This window comes from Helicoverpa armigera, chromosome 9 (assembly GCF_030705265.1).
Source record: "Helicoverpa armigera isolate CAAS_96S chromosome 9, ASM3070526v1, whole genome shotgun sequence".
NCBI lineage: Eukaryota > Metazoa > Arthropoda > Insecta > Lepidoptera > Noctuidae > Helicoverpa > Helicoverpa armigera.
The window spans coordinates 11,749,943-11,766,072 of record NC_087128.1 but is presented as its reverse complement, the minus strand read 5'-3'; the positions used below and the strand labels follow the sequence as shown (position 1 = coordinate 11,766,072).

Sequence of the window (16,130 nt, the reverse complement as noted above, 5' to 3'; positions counted from 1 at the left end):
TCTTTACACTCTTCCCGAGTAACATGCATGAGCTATATCTTATCCCGGTACAGGCGTAATACCCACGGGACGCGGCTGAAACCACGGGAAAACGGCTAGATTAAAATAAATGGGATTCCTTGGAGTGTCCTTTTAGAAGAACAGTTTCTAACATACCAAAAGTTTATTTTTTGATTGATCCAAGTGTGTCGCATATTTTCAAGTATTTTTACAGTAAAATAAGTGGTGATAACCCTACCAATACACCCATAAAGACGATGTCAAGTGGCCACAAATGCACGCTCAAGTAAATTCAGTGTGTTCCAATCATTTGTCAAATATTTGTTCAGTAATTGAACAGGCGAGCCACAGCGGGGAATCGTATCTGGTCCCACTCGTACGAACAAGTGTCAATGTTACTGGTTTTTTGTGTATTAAGTTTCTATGCTAATCTTGGGTGTTAAGACGTTTTATTGCTGTGAAAAAGTACATTTAACTTCATTTTTTTTACTCTTTACCAGACTAGACAGATGCATTAGAGATGCAAAATTATTGCCATTGCTCATCAAATAAAATAACAATAGTCTATACCTACGTCTACTGTCTGTAACCAATTATATGAAACCCTCGAACACTCAATCATACAAAATTATCCCAAAATATTATTTTGACAGCACCATCCGGCTGGACCCTCGCAATAAATAAATCAATAGCCCACAGAATTACGGCGTACGCCAAAAGTACCAATCTATCAACCAATAAGCAACAACGCTTACATTGTTTAGTGACCAATTAGTGACAAGTGGTCAACTGGTCCAATTCGGACCGTCCACCAATTGTGACCGGATTGATGGTCACTCATTGCGTACTTTAAAACCACTTTCGCTGTCAAAGCTGTGTTCATTTTTATTTCTTATATTGACAGTTGCTCGCATAGCAATAAAATAAATATCTTTCAGTAGTTTATTATGAAATAAGTATTGTAGTTATCATACAATGCAGCTGATTGTCATTGAACGCAAATTGGAAAGGTCAAGTGAGGGAAATGGCTCGTTTGTGCGCATGCGGGCGTCAGGATACCTGTCTGTCACTATTTATAACTCTATTATGCCTAACCTTTTGCAAAATTCTCAGAGGTTGCTTTTTACTCTAACCAAGTTGATTTCTTGTTAATTAGATACATTTGGATCACATTTTTTAGACATTCCGTCGCATTTCTTAGTAAAATTCTAAACAGTTTAAAGTTAAAACTAAATACGAATCCAGCAATGTAAATATTAATGCATTTATGATTAACTAAAAATACAAACATGTCATGCAAACCCATAATTAAACAAAATAATAAATAAAATCAGAGCTGACCACGTGCACGCGGTCGATGCACTGCGTTTGCGCATACATTCGAAATAAATGGCGCTTCTGACTGAGCGACCCGGCGTCTGCGCACACTAGAGTGACTGCTAATGTAGCTGAAGCTAGGATATTAGGCCCTTTATATGAACAACATGCGCAATTTGCATTAAAAGATGATCAGAGAAGCTGGTGGAAATCTTGTATTGGATGCAGATGGGTTTTCAATTGAATTGGTTTGTTGAATAGTTTATTCTGAATGTGAAGTGATGACTCAATGGTTTAAGTGCAAAGCTATCTGAGAGCTCACGTTCAGAGCGAATTGTAATAAAAATGTGTCTTTTACGAGATATAACTAGCATTTTTCTTTATATTTTTTATCAGTTGTATAAAATGTGAATAGCAAATAAAACTACTCAAAAAAAGTTGCAAATAATCTGGTCATCATCATTGTCACCCTACACCGCCGATTGATTTATACTTTATCAACGCGCAATGCGTTAATGTTGGCCAATGTTCTCGATACTAATGCACTTACAATCGAATGCAATCGATGCATCGAGTACTCGGCACAATGCCACTCGATACTATACCCTTTGTTTAAGTTGGTAAGTACACGGGAGATGGATGTTTACGATGGCCACTCGGTAAGCATATCGATAATAATCGTTTGTGTTTGAGTGGAAGAAAAATGTTGTGTTGCTTCCCATGATTATTGGTTTTATAGTCCTCTTATACACTTATTTAGTAACAAGCTCGTTTCTCGCAGTCAAGAGGGAACTTTTTCCCGCAGCCGGACAAAAATACAGCCTATGTACCTCGGGAATAGTCTTCTCAAACAAAAAACTTTTTCCTCTTCATTATATTAGTACAAATATACAGTAGTATTGGTAAATATAGACTGAAAACCCTTAAAATGTTTCTACCATTCACCGGCTTCTACTAAGAAATAACAAAACATTTTTCACATCCCGAGAATTAAACCCAGTGGCTCAGTAACTAGTAGACCAGCCCATGTTTATTAAGTAAACATAATTATATAAACATTTATCAAGAACTTGCGTGGGCACAAACGTGCTGCTTATCTATGTTAAACTTAATTGAAATTGACCAATTTTGGAAATGAGCTACTGGTTTTAATCTATTGATTCCCATAGCTATGTCGATGGGATCCAGTTAATGATACTACGATGCAAGAGTATTGAAGGTGTTAAAAGTCTACGTTCATATTTTAAAGAAAATATTACGACTAATTGATAACTGCCTCCTTTTAGGGTACTCGGTTAAAAGTACATCGAGAAATAGTCACATGTCACTAAGATTTTGAGTTTGTTTGCTTTTTGTGCTTTAAATGTCTGAACTTATTGAGATGATGATGATGAAATTTGGATGATAAACGTAGTTCTCTAGAGACGTAGCTTAACCACATTTTTTGCAAATTTTTTAAATGGGCCTATTATTTCTCAAATCGGACCAGCAATAGTTCTTGAGAACTTTAAGTAAAGCACAAAAAAAACACTTCCGCTTCAAAAACTTAATAACACAAGATAATAAACTAGCTATTTTGATACATGCACAATATTCGGGCGCTCCAGTTGTGGTCGGCAACTGAACACCGGCCGTCCGTGTGGTCTAGCGCCGTCAACATGACAGGAACTGGGTCAGATCGGTCAGATGTCTGAGTTTTGAGGTCCTTTTTATATGCAAGTAGGTGTATTAGGTGGTTAGTTTTAGTTTAGCGTGGGAGATAAACTGCTATTTTTGCAGTTAGATATTTAAATGCATTTTTTATTGACTACACTCTAAAGTAATTATTTATATAATCAAGTTATGTACTTATTTACCGAGAAAGGTGTTTTCATCCCGGTGAGCAATTTAATCCCCACTGGCGTAAGCTAGTTCAAAAATAAAGTAACGTAGGTACCTCAAAACTACTACAATATAGAGGTACTACGAACAAAAAACATGTACGTACGTAACCAATATATCTTTTAAGCCTGCATAAAAACTGTACCCTCCATTTAAACTTTTCAGGTAACGCAAATACCTTCTAAAACGCGGCTCTGAATGTCAAATATTTTGCGAGTGACATTCAATATCACCTTTAAATCCCTAGAGAACATTTACACATACATACATAACAACATATGCTTCATTATTACTAACATAATAAAGAGAAAACATGTTTTTGTTCGTTTGTCTGTTTGTACCCTAAGGGCCCCCGCAGACCGCAGACTTTTTATCGGCCGATAGTTTAGTCGGGTTGGCCTGCTAGTACGCACACCGAGCCAACTAAACAGTTTAGTCGGTGATGAGCGCGCAAACTGTCGCAACAGTCTGCCGACTATTTGCTAGTTTCTAACCAACTGGTGAAAAAAGTGGTCGCACCGCACAATGAAAATTAATAAAACATTGCATAGAAATGTTAATATTGCTCTCATACACCGGAGAAGAAAAATTAAAAGGAGAGCCCGAGAGTATTGGGTGCATCATATCTTTAGTGATAGATTATTAAATGGAAAATTTTACACTATGCATTCCAAATTACTCGATTATTTAAGTGCATGGTGTTTTTCGACTTCCTCGATCAAAGTTACGATCGAAGATTCCGAAATAAGTGACTGAGAATTGGGCGACGCTATTTTACAAAACACGCGCGACCGACCATTCGCTGTCAAAGCTCGAAGCGAACTGAACTATCGGCTTAGTCGGCCGACTAAAAAATCGTCATGTGTGCGCGTGTGGTAGAGAGCCAATACTGATTATACGGTCGGCCGATAGTTTGCCGACAGTATAGTTTGAATTGAATCGGGAAGCCCATCAAACTTGTTTATCGGCCGATACCAAATCGTCATAGTGTGCGCACTTGCTTACATCTGCGTACTGATTAAGAGCCCGACCAAACTATCGGCCGATAAAAAGTCTGTGGTCTGCGGGGGCTCTAAAGGCTCCGAAACTACTGAACCGATTGAAAAAAATCTTTCACTATTGGAAAGCTACACTCTTCCCGAGTAACATAGGCTGTATTTTATCCCAGTACGGGCAGTGGTTCCCACGGAACGCGGGTGAAACCGCGGGAAAGCGGCTAGTCGTAACTAAATAAAAAAACTAGTTTCGCCAAACGTGCCTCTTATTTGTACAAAAACCGGTTACAACTGATGTCATTTTGACACTCGAAGAATGAGTGTTTTGACGTCTTATTACAATGTGACTATTTATATCTTAACTTCTCATCGCGTTGTAAAAAATGATTGTAGCACATTAGGTTTTTTTACTAGGTACGAGAATTTTTTTTATCTAGTTTTTTCATGGTTTGTCCACTAACTGACTACATTTTGTAGATCAAGATTACTGACATGTAAAAACGCAGTACAGTTACCTGATGCTGGTTTTCGAACGAATCTAAGAAGGTTAGATAGTCAAAAACTGGTAGGTAGGCCAGTCTGGGAACTTGTCAATCTTTAGATCTACCAAGGTCTGTGGCCTAGACGAAACCTTTACTATTATTACAACTGTGAAATTGAGTTTGTATAATTCTGGTTTGTGTAATGTCTGGTCTCTGGACCAAATAAAATATAATATGGCAGTTGATGTAAAAGGGCTTTTTACTGCAGGTGCGGGAAGTATGTATTATTTTCGGGACGCAGACTAAATCACGGGTAAAATCTAGTAAGTATATCAAAATAATAAATCATGACTTTCTAAAGATTTGTTGGCATAACTATGTATCTCACGAAATGACATAACTAAACAAGAAAGTTGTTTACTTATATTGCAGATATACAGAAGAAACTAACGGAAACAGAATCGGGCTGCGCGCGCGCAGACGGAAGCACTCGCTCTTCCCTTTGAAGTGTGAAGTTCTTTAATCTTAGTCAATACGATTCTGTAGTAAATTATACAGAAATCTAAGTTGTTTATTAGCTAGTTTTGAATCAGGGAGCGAACCTTTTTTCATACTTGAAGGCATCTACTTAAAAAATGCTGAGTTTGAAACTGACTCTGCAAACTTTTAGTCGGCCTATTATATTACTAAGATCATCAAAGGTATCAGAATGACTGAAACCTTTGATTGGAATCAAGATTTTCTTTTTAAAAAAAATGTTCGCCAATCATCGGGTCGACTGTCGGACGACTCTAAATGTGAGTTATTAATCAAAATGATGAGGCATCTCACATTTCGAGAATCTTTTGACATTTGATATTTTTAATTCCTCATATACCCAGAATAAACTCATAAACCATTTCGATGCAACTCTTCACTACAACATATAGTTGCCCAAATCACCTATCTAAAGCAAAAACGATCCTGTATTCGTCACCATCATAATCACATAAACAGATGCGCGTGCGCACAAATCTCACCAATTTTCCAAACTTAACCAGATTCGTAAGCGTGGTACACCGAGCTAGCTGTGCCGGATGTGGCTCATTTACGAAATAAACCCACGCTTTTATTTGCTGCTAGACAAATATAAGAATGTGGGAGAACAAGTAGTGGGAGATACGCGAGAAATTATAGTATGGTAATCTTCAAGTGATTGTCACACATTCAAATTCATTAAACATCTTTTCATATCGTTGTTGATGAACCAAATAAATACATGGATATTTACAACACAAAAAGAAACTTTCCTAGTAAAACCATAAAAAAAACATATCTAAAACGTGTCAAAAAATTAATCATCAAATAAATAAGTTATAAACACGAGCCGTCTTACCACAAAAACTTTTAAACGTCAGTTTATGCCTTGTCTAAAAAAATGACAAATTATGACGTTGACATATGGTTCATTTTGCAGCCAAAATTTTATTAGACAAGTGTAAAACAGGGTTTAAAGTTTTTGTAGTAAAGCCCGAGGTGTTTATTCGCTTCCAGTATTATTTTTAAATCCAAAGCTAGTGTTCAATCTTTGATCCTGATTCATCATCATCATCTCGGCCATAGGACGTCCACTGCTGAACATAGGTCTCCCCCTTAGATCTCCACAGATGCCTGTTGGAGGCCACCTGCATCCAGCGTCTTCCGGCGACCTTTATAAGATCGTCTGTCCACCTTGTTGGTGATCTTGATTAGTTAGGTATAATAATCGATTTTGGTATTCGATATTTTAATTAAGTAATAATACTTTTCAATTCGAATTATTAACACTAACACTAATAGCTAGAGACCTTTATATTACTGTAGAGGTTGCTCCGTCTTCATTCTTATTCTTCTAAAATGAATTAGACAAAAACACTTTTTAATTGAATACACATAATTTACATCTCCACACATTAGTAACATCATCATCCTCCGAGCCTTTTTCCCAACTATGTTGGGGTCGGCTTCCATTCTAACTAGATTCAGCTGAGTACCAGTGCTTTACAAGAAGCGACTGCCTATCTGACCTCCTCAACCCAATTACCCGGGCAACCCAATACCCCTTGGTTAGACTGATGCCACACATTATCTACATACTAAAGTAAAATGCGCATCACTATCTGCGTAGCTAACAATCGCTCTAGCTTAGCTCATACTACAATACGACCTTAACGTAAATTGCGTGGGCGCATAAACACAGCTTAGCACGCCGCTTGTCGAAGCTAATTTGGAAATAGTCGCCGTTTAGGAAGTGGCGGATATTATCGAGAATCAACGGGTTTTATTATTCAATCGTTTATTCATTCATTCACGCCTGATTTCTTATTTGTTTGTGTATAGTGTTGGTAAAAGTGGTTGTGTGTGACTGCGATTTAAAGGAAGATGATTTTACTGTTTCATAATATTTAGTTTGCTATGTTTTTAATAAGATACATGTATGTTTTTCTGCTGTTTAGCAAATTGAACTAGGTATATTACTGCCACGATGAAAATGGCAAGATGATGAAGATGCAAAGATTTGTAAGAGGCCTACGGCCGATGATATCTGCTATAGGATAACTTCTAAGTTTCATCAAAATCCACGAAAATATTAGCAGACATACATCCGTAGGTACTACACATCCTTACAAAATTTCGCTTTTATAATATTAGTAAGGACCTCAGCTTTCTCACGACATCGCCCCCTCCCTATCCCACATACAACATAGGTACCCAATGTACCGTGGCAATGCAGCCAGTCTTCTGGGCACGTTTCCGGAGGACAGTGATGCGGAGGAATACTTCGACGCCTGATCGATGCTCTTTTATATTATGTTTTATGTTTATATACATTTTGTATATAGTATTTTATTTTTAGTTTTGTATAAAGATAAGTAGCTTAAGTTTGTATATATGTATAGTGGGTACCTAATAATATTCAATTACAATACCATAATACACGGTGAAATCAACTGCACCAATAAGTATAGTTATTGACAAATTGACGGCTATCCCACGCGTGGCCGTGGAGAACACGTGGGCTATGTGTGGGCTTAATACTACGCTGACAGTTTGCTATCGTAACGTGGTATGTTTTGGATTAACAAACTTATAAAGATCACGCTTTATTTTGTTGGTATTTCCTGAACTAAGTATACCTAATATGTTTTTTTGTTTACATGTGTAGAAGGAAAGAGAAAAAGATGTCGTGAATTCGTTGATCTTGTTATTTGGAGAGAAAATAATCATGTTGTTTGCTACATTTTTCAAGCCTGCATCATCATGGTTTTTAAACAAGCTGTCTACTTCACGCATACGGTTAAAAGGTAACCTATATATTTTCTCAGGCTCGGATAGTTAAACTAGAGTTTCTTTCTCATTTATATGTAGAAATAGTTTTTAGGATACACTGCGTCTAGAATCTTAATTTCTTGTACAAGACAGGCACCAAAATTCTCTCAATCAACAATTTTTTTGCATAAAAGACAGGTACCAAATTGCTCTTAATAAACTATTTTAGCAGACATCAAGTACCAACCCGAAAATAACGACAGCTTTCTTTCCCAAACCATTGTCACATTAAACTTGTACCAACTATTCAATGCACATCATTAACCCCAATCCTTATCTCCGAATCCATTCAAGTCCAAAACCTCGCAGTAGTTCACAGATGCGCGCGCGCACCTCGCTGTATTTGTCGCGACAGATGCCGATCTCGCACGAACGCGCGTGATCTCGAGTCGTGTTCACATACAGATGGCTCGTATTGTTTGTTTGAGGCTGATTCTAGGATGCTTTGTGTGTTTGTACTTCCGTGTTTAGGATAGAGAGATGACAGAGACAAAGTTTAGACTAAGTATAAAAATTAAAATTGTGAGGGTAATCTGACTAAGATGGTATTGGAAAGAAATAGAATGATGAGAATACAATATATTGATAGAGTCTTTAAAGAAATCAAAGTTCACGACCTTTGAAACAACACGGTTTCGCACAAAATTCTTGTATTGATCAATCAACCAAAAAAGGGTTGTGACGAAGACAGAATTTGACGATGAGGACTGGGAAAATAGAAGTCAAGACACAGACAGCATTCAAACTTTAACCAACCGGATTAAAATAATAGAAACACCCCTTTAGGATAAAAACAATACAAGACTAGTCGGAAATGGTTGCCCCTGTGCCCTGTAAATACCTAAGGGCGACATTCTTGTTGATATCACATAGTTGATTGCAGTTTGTATTACTTATTGGTCTAGAAGTCTAGACTAAGGTCAATGCTGCCCACCCATCGTAATAGGGCTCTTATTACTCAAGAAACTAGCAAATCTAAAAGACTGCACTAGCATTTTTACATCATCATACTTCTTTATATTTGGGGTCGGCGCAGCATGTTTTTACAGTAGCATTGCTCTTGAGTCAAAATTAACCTTCATTTGAAGAATTTCATGATTATCCAGTCACACCTAAAGTGCTGAAAGATTGATCAAAATCCTAGCTAAGTAAAGGTACGTTATCATACCTTTTTCGCTATATCAACTACGATTCCAAGACATACTCTAGCTATGGTGAAAAATATCATAGAGGAGAGAGTATGACACATCACAAAATTGATAACATTAAAAAAACTAGCTGATAAAAGAAAAAGTAGCGGCAAATTGTTTACAGAAGTTACCGTCGATTACAAAGGCGCTTGTGAAATACAACACTGTTTCTGATAAGATATGGGATAGGGATGTGACGTGTAGTATCGATAGAAAATTATTCAAAAAAATCGTTAAATAATAATCTAAATAGTTGTTGTAATGACGCATTTAGATTATTTTTAAGCCTTTTATTTTATTTAACCAATCAAAATGAATTCACCGCTTGAACTACATATTTAACTATCATTACACGATAACATACTCATAAAGATTTTATTATCTAAAAGTTTTTATTTAACAGAACTTCTTAAAACAACGTGAACCATTGCTCAAAATTAATATCATTTCTATGCGTTTTCGCAGCCGTATGCGTAGTTAATTTAAAAGCTTTTTTTTATTATCCAATGTATCGTTAACTGGCCATAACAATCAAAAGCTTTTGGACATATATTTTATTTGCGTTTCCGTTTACTGCACTAAATACGGTTCAGCACAATAATAATTCCAATTTAATAAGATTTCAAGAGTGTCGTGAGAAAAACTCTCTCCCATAAATTGTTTGAGTATCTACCATAAGGTCAAGCGTTAAATTCGATAAACTGTCAATTACTTTTTATTTAATTTACAACTGTTTAACTAGCTTAAGACGGTTGCAATCGTTAAATGTTTTGTAATTTAAGTAACTTTTTCTATTGTAATCTTTTCAAAATACTTGTAATTATTTCAATAACTTTATTTACTCTATTTTTATCTCTACTTTTCAGATATAAAAAAACTAGGTCAGAAAATTACAAACTCGAACACTTGACATTCCTTCGAAACTATTCCCATTACCGATAAGAATATCGATACAATTTATCGATATATTTATCGACATAACTGCGTCCCTGGTATTCGCGGGGTATGCGCCGGTTATCGGCTTTGAACTCTCTTATCTATGTGAAATTGTACGCAGCTTCCGGGTACCCGAGATCTTTGCTTATTGAGTAATAAATTCTTAAAAAAATACTTTAGGCTAGTTTGATAACAACACCAAACTTGTACGGTCAACTATTCATAACTTCGTGGAAACAATTTTTTTAATCTAAGTTCTTGCTAATTAGTTAGGTTCTAAAAAACATGCCTTGCTATTACATAAATATACCTTCATCACAAACTACCTACAAACAATCAAATTAAGGACAAATTAAGAATTCAAAATTCGAGTTTGGCAGGTGACCGCCCACATGCGCACGCGCCGCCTACGTCACTTCGCAATCGATCGTTAACTACCGCTAAACATGATCCAGTAACCGCAGTTAACCCTAAGTAGAAGGGTTACTGGTTACTACAAAATTAGCGTGGCGAAAGTTCGGTCAAAGAGTGAATGATTCATGCTGAATGAACGTGTGAATGATTCATGCGCGATTTCTTTATGAGGCAATCAAATTGGATAATGTAAGTGTTGGCGCTTGGGGCTTTACACAGATACCTGGGTATACATTGATCGGATTCATTTGTGTTTGGTTGAAGCATTTTGCTTTGAAGTAGACAGTCAGTGAATAGTAAACTCTTACTTTTGTCAGGGCTTATGGCGATTTTTAAATTACATAAGTACAGTCGTTTCTGTAAGTTAATCCTACTTAGTAGGTACTAGGTTTGTACTATTTGCTGTTCAACCTTTAGCGACTGAACGAAAAGAGCTGTTTGGCACACATAATTAGACTGTGGTCTTATTTAAAACGCGCTACATTAAACGTGGTTGGTCTGAGTTCGTTAGCCATCTGAATTATTACAGTTGCACAGTTACTGAAAAATGTTTAATTCCATTCGTGCCCGGATAAGGAAGTCCCACTCACTTTTTCATGTTCTAAAAACAAATATTTACCCACCTAGTGGCGAAACCCATCCACTTTCTCATGGACATTAAAAATATCGATGTGGGTTAAGAATCGAATCACGCGCTCGCGTTTATGTGCGCGCGCGCATCCTGCCTCGTAAAGCTAAGCCCATTGTGATAGCCCGGATATATGCCGATTTATTTGCTCTCAGATTCTGTATTGTGATTTTCTTGTACTTATTTATTTAAGAGGGTAAAAACCTCTAAAAAATAAAATAAAAAATCCCTACTAATACTATACATGCGAAAGTAACTCTGTCTGTCTGTCTGTCTGTTAAGCTTTCACGTCTAAATCACTGATCTGATTTTCATAAAATTTGGTACAGAGATAGAGTTGACCTTGAGAAAGAACATAGGATAGTTTTTATCCCGGACTTTTGAAGAGTTCTCTTGGAAATGCGATATAACCGAACTCGACGCGGGCGAAGCCGCGGGCGGAAGCTAGTATGTAATAATTTACCCGACTACCAAAGAAGGGGTTACATTTTTTAATAATTCCACCTTTAATATGACGTTTGCGCATTCTCAAAGTATAATAAATCTTCGCTTCAGGTAGTCTTTTGAATGAAATAAATTCGCTTTGTAAATATTTCTGAAGTTAATTTCACTTAACGTCATGCCTTTTAAGTTATACTTGACAATGTGATTTATAACTTCTGGCTACTTGGCTTCACGTATTTTATATTCAGAAATAATAGCGCAATTGTTTGACTGTAGGATGTAATGCGAAATATTCATCATATAGTAATTCTGAGATTGAATATCTAGAGAACAATATTATGGCAATAATAAACTGCAGTATAAAATATGTTTAGTACCTCGCACACTGCAGATAAAACAGTCGGCTACTGGACACTGGACCCGATGGTTGGCAATTTTTTTTTAAGAAAATCTTGACTGCAATCAAAGTTTTCAGTCGATCTGACACCGGCTAAATACCTGATCTTTATAATGTGTCTACTACCATTCATCTTCACACTAATTGATGAGCCCTAATAAACTGTCGGCCGACTAAAAGTTTTCAGTGTGCTCTTAGAAGCATTAAAAGCTGCCGGATAACGAAGCATTTACGTCTAATATGAAGCAAGGGCATTACTCGTCCTGACAAGACACATTACGTCCATCTAGCGAGGAACAAAGCGATGTAGCTGCGCAGGAGTCGGTGCGCATACGACGCGAGTAATTACAGAATACTCACTTCAAAGGAATATAAGAGAAATTATATGGATACAGAAAATGACAAGAAATTGAAGAAAATAAAATCTTATCTTTTCGGCAGTATCTACATCTACTAAGTTCAATATTTTTCTTTTTCCTGCCCTGTTCCCAAGATATTTGGGATCGACGCAATATGTTTCTTTTCTTCCTAATAACCTACTTACCTACTAATAACAACATCAATTTTTGATCCTCATTCAATCTATGTTACTAGTAATGTTCAATTTTTTTCAACTCTAGGGCCCAAATGTAACGTCAAAATCTCATCGATATCATAGTTTTCTAAAACGATCCTGTCAGCATATTCCGTCCATCAATCTTTAAAAATCTAAAATAAACTACAGTCCTACACCTTCTGCATCCACTTTGTCGCTCTACCCAGGAGCGCAGCATCGCGGTATAAATCAGGCGCGCGTGCGCAGTAGCTGTCACGCGCATGTGCACCGCGACACACGTCATATGTACACGGCAGTGCGCATGCGCAGTCCTCGTCTCGTCGTGATTTCAGATTTCAAGAAAATGAATTAAGTTGGCTTTAGAAAGGATTGTGAGGAATTTTGTAGCTGCCGTAGGTTTCAAAATCTATTTGTCTATGTATTTTTTTGTCTTCTTTGTGAAGAATGATATGATTTAGCTACTCAAGATCGGGTTGGTTGGCGCTCAATGGGAGAGGTCTATGTTCAGCAGTGTATGGCAACGGCTGATGATGATAAAATTGGGTATCTTCATTATATTTCCCAGATTCTATTAAATAGGCAAATAACTAGATTCAATAAAAAGCTACCTGTGATGACGACTAAATCATCGAGGTAATCAACTACAGTTTTTCTGATATCATCATATAATGTGCTGCATGATCTCATGTCATAATTTATTTAACATTATGTTGTCATAGTTGAAATGAAGGTGAACGAAGTCAGCGGATGAAGTTATGTTACTGCAGTAATTTATTGCAATACGGGCTCTTTTCAATGTTATTTGTTTGTTGTGTTGTGCAAGATTTAATCTTTGGATCGTAATTCCTGCCTCTATAAATTTTAGGGGTCGAAACACCAGTTTTTTTCTTGCAGTTGCTACCGGGATATTGGTATTGACCCCCATTTCTGCCATTTTTACACAGAGCATGTGGCGTGTCTACTGTCGGAGATATCCTGGAACTTGTTTTTTTTAATATGTAATGTTTTCATCAGGGCTGTCGAAATATTACTTCATGTGTAATTTGGAAGTCCTATATTTTATTATGTTAAAATCATTGACACAACTTCTCATTATACTTATTGATTGACATACTTAGTTTATTTTATTCATAAGGATATTTATGTTAAAAACTAAGTAATAAATCATAGACGTAGATTCTCTATGACATATCTCTAACAGCAATAAAAAATTTATATACTCAAAAACACACAAAATTCCAATAAAATAATAGAAAATACTCACTTGGATTCTTATCAAAGTGCATAGGACTGCACCTGTCGAGAGCCCGTGCGTTCCCTTCAGCACCATAGTTTCGGAATGTAGGGTCACAGCGGTAGACCGTACCAGGTCGCGTCACGTTGTAGTCGTAGACCGAGTACAGCTGGTCTTCTGGAGCACCCACCAGGATCCTGGAAGAGAAGGTGGTTTTAGTCAAAGAGATAGATAGGAGGTGTGGTTTGGTTTTGTTGGTGTAGCCTTGACGATTAAGTTTGGTAAGGTATGGAAAAGGTTATAGAAAATGCCGCCTTGCCCTTCAGTGATACTCAGTAACATTTAGTACCTTGCCATTTCACACTTTACAATAGTAGTCGATAAAGTAAGGAAAATTATTCCTAAGGCATCGTTCAGACCAAACGTATTGTCGGCCGCTTACTGTGAGCGCGCGTTACGCAGTTTATTGCTTTTCCATATATATTGAAATTGTCGTTCACACCGAACCGACTATACGCTGTTACGTCGTCTGTTGTAGCTGACTCTCAGTGGCCGATTATTTTACTACGCGACTATGCACGGCGGACGCGGATTGGCTACGCGGACGCAGTTGCCGAATAGCGCCGCTCCGCCGCGTACGCACCGCCGCGCCTCGGTACAGCACGTCGATAATTAGTGTCCCTTTTATATAAACTTAAATGTATTAAAGAAAATATTTCTTGAACTTGTTTGGATAAAGTCTATTATTCGAAATATAAAGTATGAAATTGACCAAGAAAACATCTCTTCTTTAAGGGATGTACCCACAATCTCTTCTTTTATTATTTTCGTCTTCCTCTAGAGCTTCGCAAATGGCAACTATCTGAATGCGCATCATTTAATTGAAATATCAGTAAAACGTCTGATTTGAAAAAAATAAATTACGCTAGTTTTATCGTTTATAAAATACTACGAGCAACTTCAAATACTGAGCCCTTTTATGTGTAGAATAGTCAGCCGCTCAGCGTACGCATCTAGTGTGAACCTACAAGAGCCTATTCTTTTGTTCACACATGTAGCGCATCGTACGCTATAGCCTATTGTCGGCTTGGTGAGTACGCGTTCTGCAGATCGAGTCGACGTTCACACTGGGGCAGACAGTGAGTATACTCACAGTCAGCGGCGGACAATACGTTTGGTGTGAACAATCCCTAATATTGGCGAACTCTTAATTATTTACAGCTGTTATGCAGTCTTGATAAAGTCAATTCCATCGATGTGATCTTTCCTTTTTATTTCGCAGTTTATAACACTACTAGTTAACATGTAGATGCTATTGTTTTGTTTGTTACTAAATTTCGCCAGTGTAAGTCAGTAAAATATTTGATTCGACAAGAACAAAATCTATAACTTTGAACCTTATCAAAAAGCCACCGACACAGATACCAATCCTATAATCACGTTATACCTACACCATTCCCAGCCACACAATACTTAACATTACCCCATAGTTCTCCATAACCAGCAGGACAAAGCAATCACACCATCGGCCAGGAAACGGGTCAGCCGTCAGACGACGTTGGCACGGCGCCAGAACGCAAATAGTACGGGGTTCAATCCCGGTCGGGTACCTCGCCAAATTGTATTTCTATACCCTGAGTCATGTGTGACGTTTTGTTTGTGTGATGTCATAGACGTTACGGATTTATTTCTGAGGTTTATTATGAATTTGGGTGTGTAGGTTTTGTTTGATAGTTTGCTTCTTAATTTTTATATTGATCGGCAGATTTTTTTCTTATTTTACTATTTTATTATATTTTTTTTTGATTCGTGGTGGGAACTACGGCCCGTACACGGATACAATAAAGCCTACATTACTCGGAAAGACTGTAGCTTTCCAACAGTGAAAGAATTTTTCAAATCGGTTCAGTCTTTTGGAGCCTTTAGGGAACAAACAAAGAAACAAAATGGTGTTTTCTCTTTATTCTTTTAGTAGAGAAGTTGATTTTAAAGAACATTCCGAAATTATGTCGCCTATGGCCGGGTCATTCCCAAGTTTACGAACCTGCTGATAACTAGCGCAGTTAGAAGAAGGATAAATCCGTAACGAGCTCGATAAAGCAATGTCGTCAATAAATATAATAATGTATTAACTAAAATATTTGTTTATTGGGTAATGACCAGAAATAGTTACGAAGATAAAGCGGAATAACATGACAATAACAACTGATTATTGAGAGGTATGTTTTTCTTAAACGATTAAGATGTCATATAGAGCAAGGTGACATGATAAAAAAGTTTAAATGATTACTGCGATCATATTGATGTC

General features: G+C 37.0%; 1 protein-coding gene across 4 annotated transcripts in view; it reads right to left on the bottom strand.

Moving 5' to 3' along the window:
* The window catches only part of LOC110369668 (integrin alpha-PS2), a 102,851-nt gene that overhangs the window by 59,508 nt on the left and 27,213 nt on the right, over nucleotides 1–16,130 (bottom strand). For all 4 annotated transcript variants that reach the window (XM_021325162.3, XM_021325164.3, XM_021325163.3 and 1 more), the window contains exon 2: nucleotides 13,853–14,019. In XM_021325162.3, coding sequence (XP_021180837.3) covers nucleotides 13,853–14,019 — 167 coding nt within the window. The remainder of the gene's footprint in view (nucleotides 1–13,852; nucleotides 14,020–16,130) is intronic.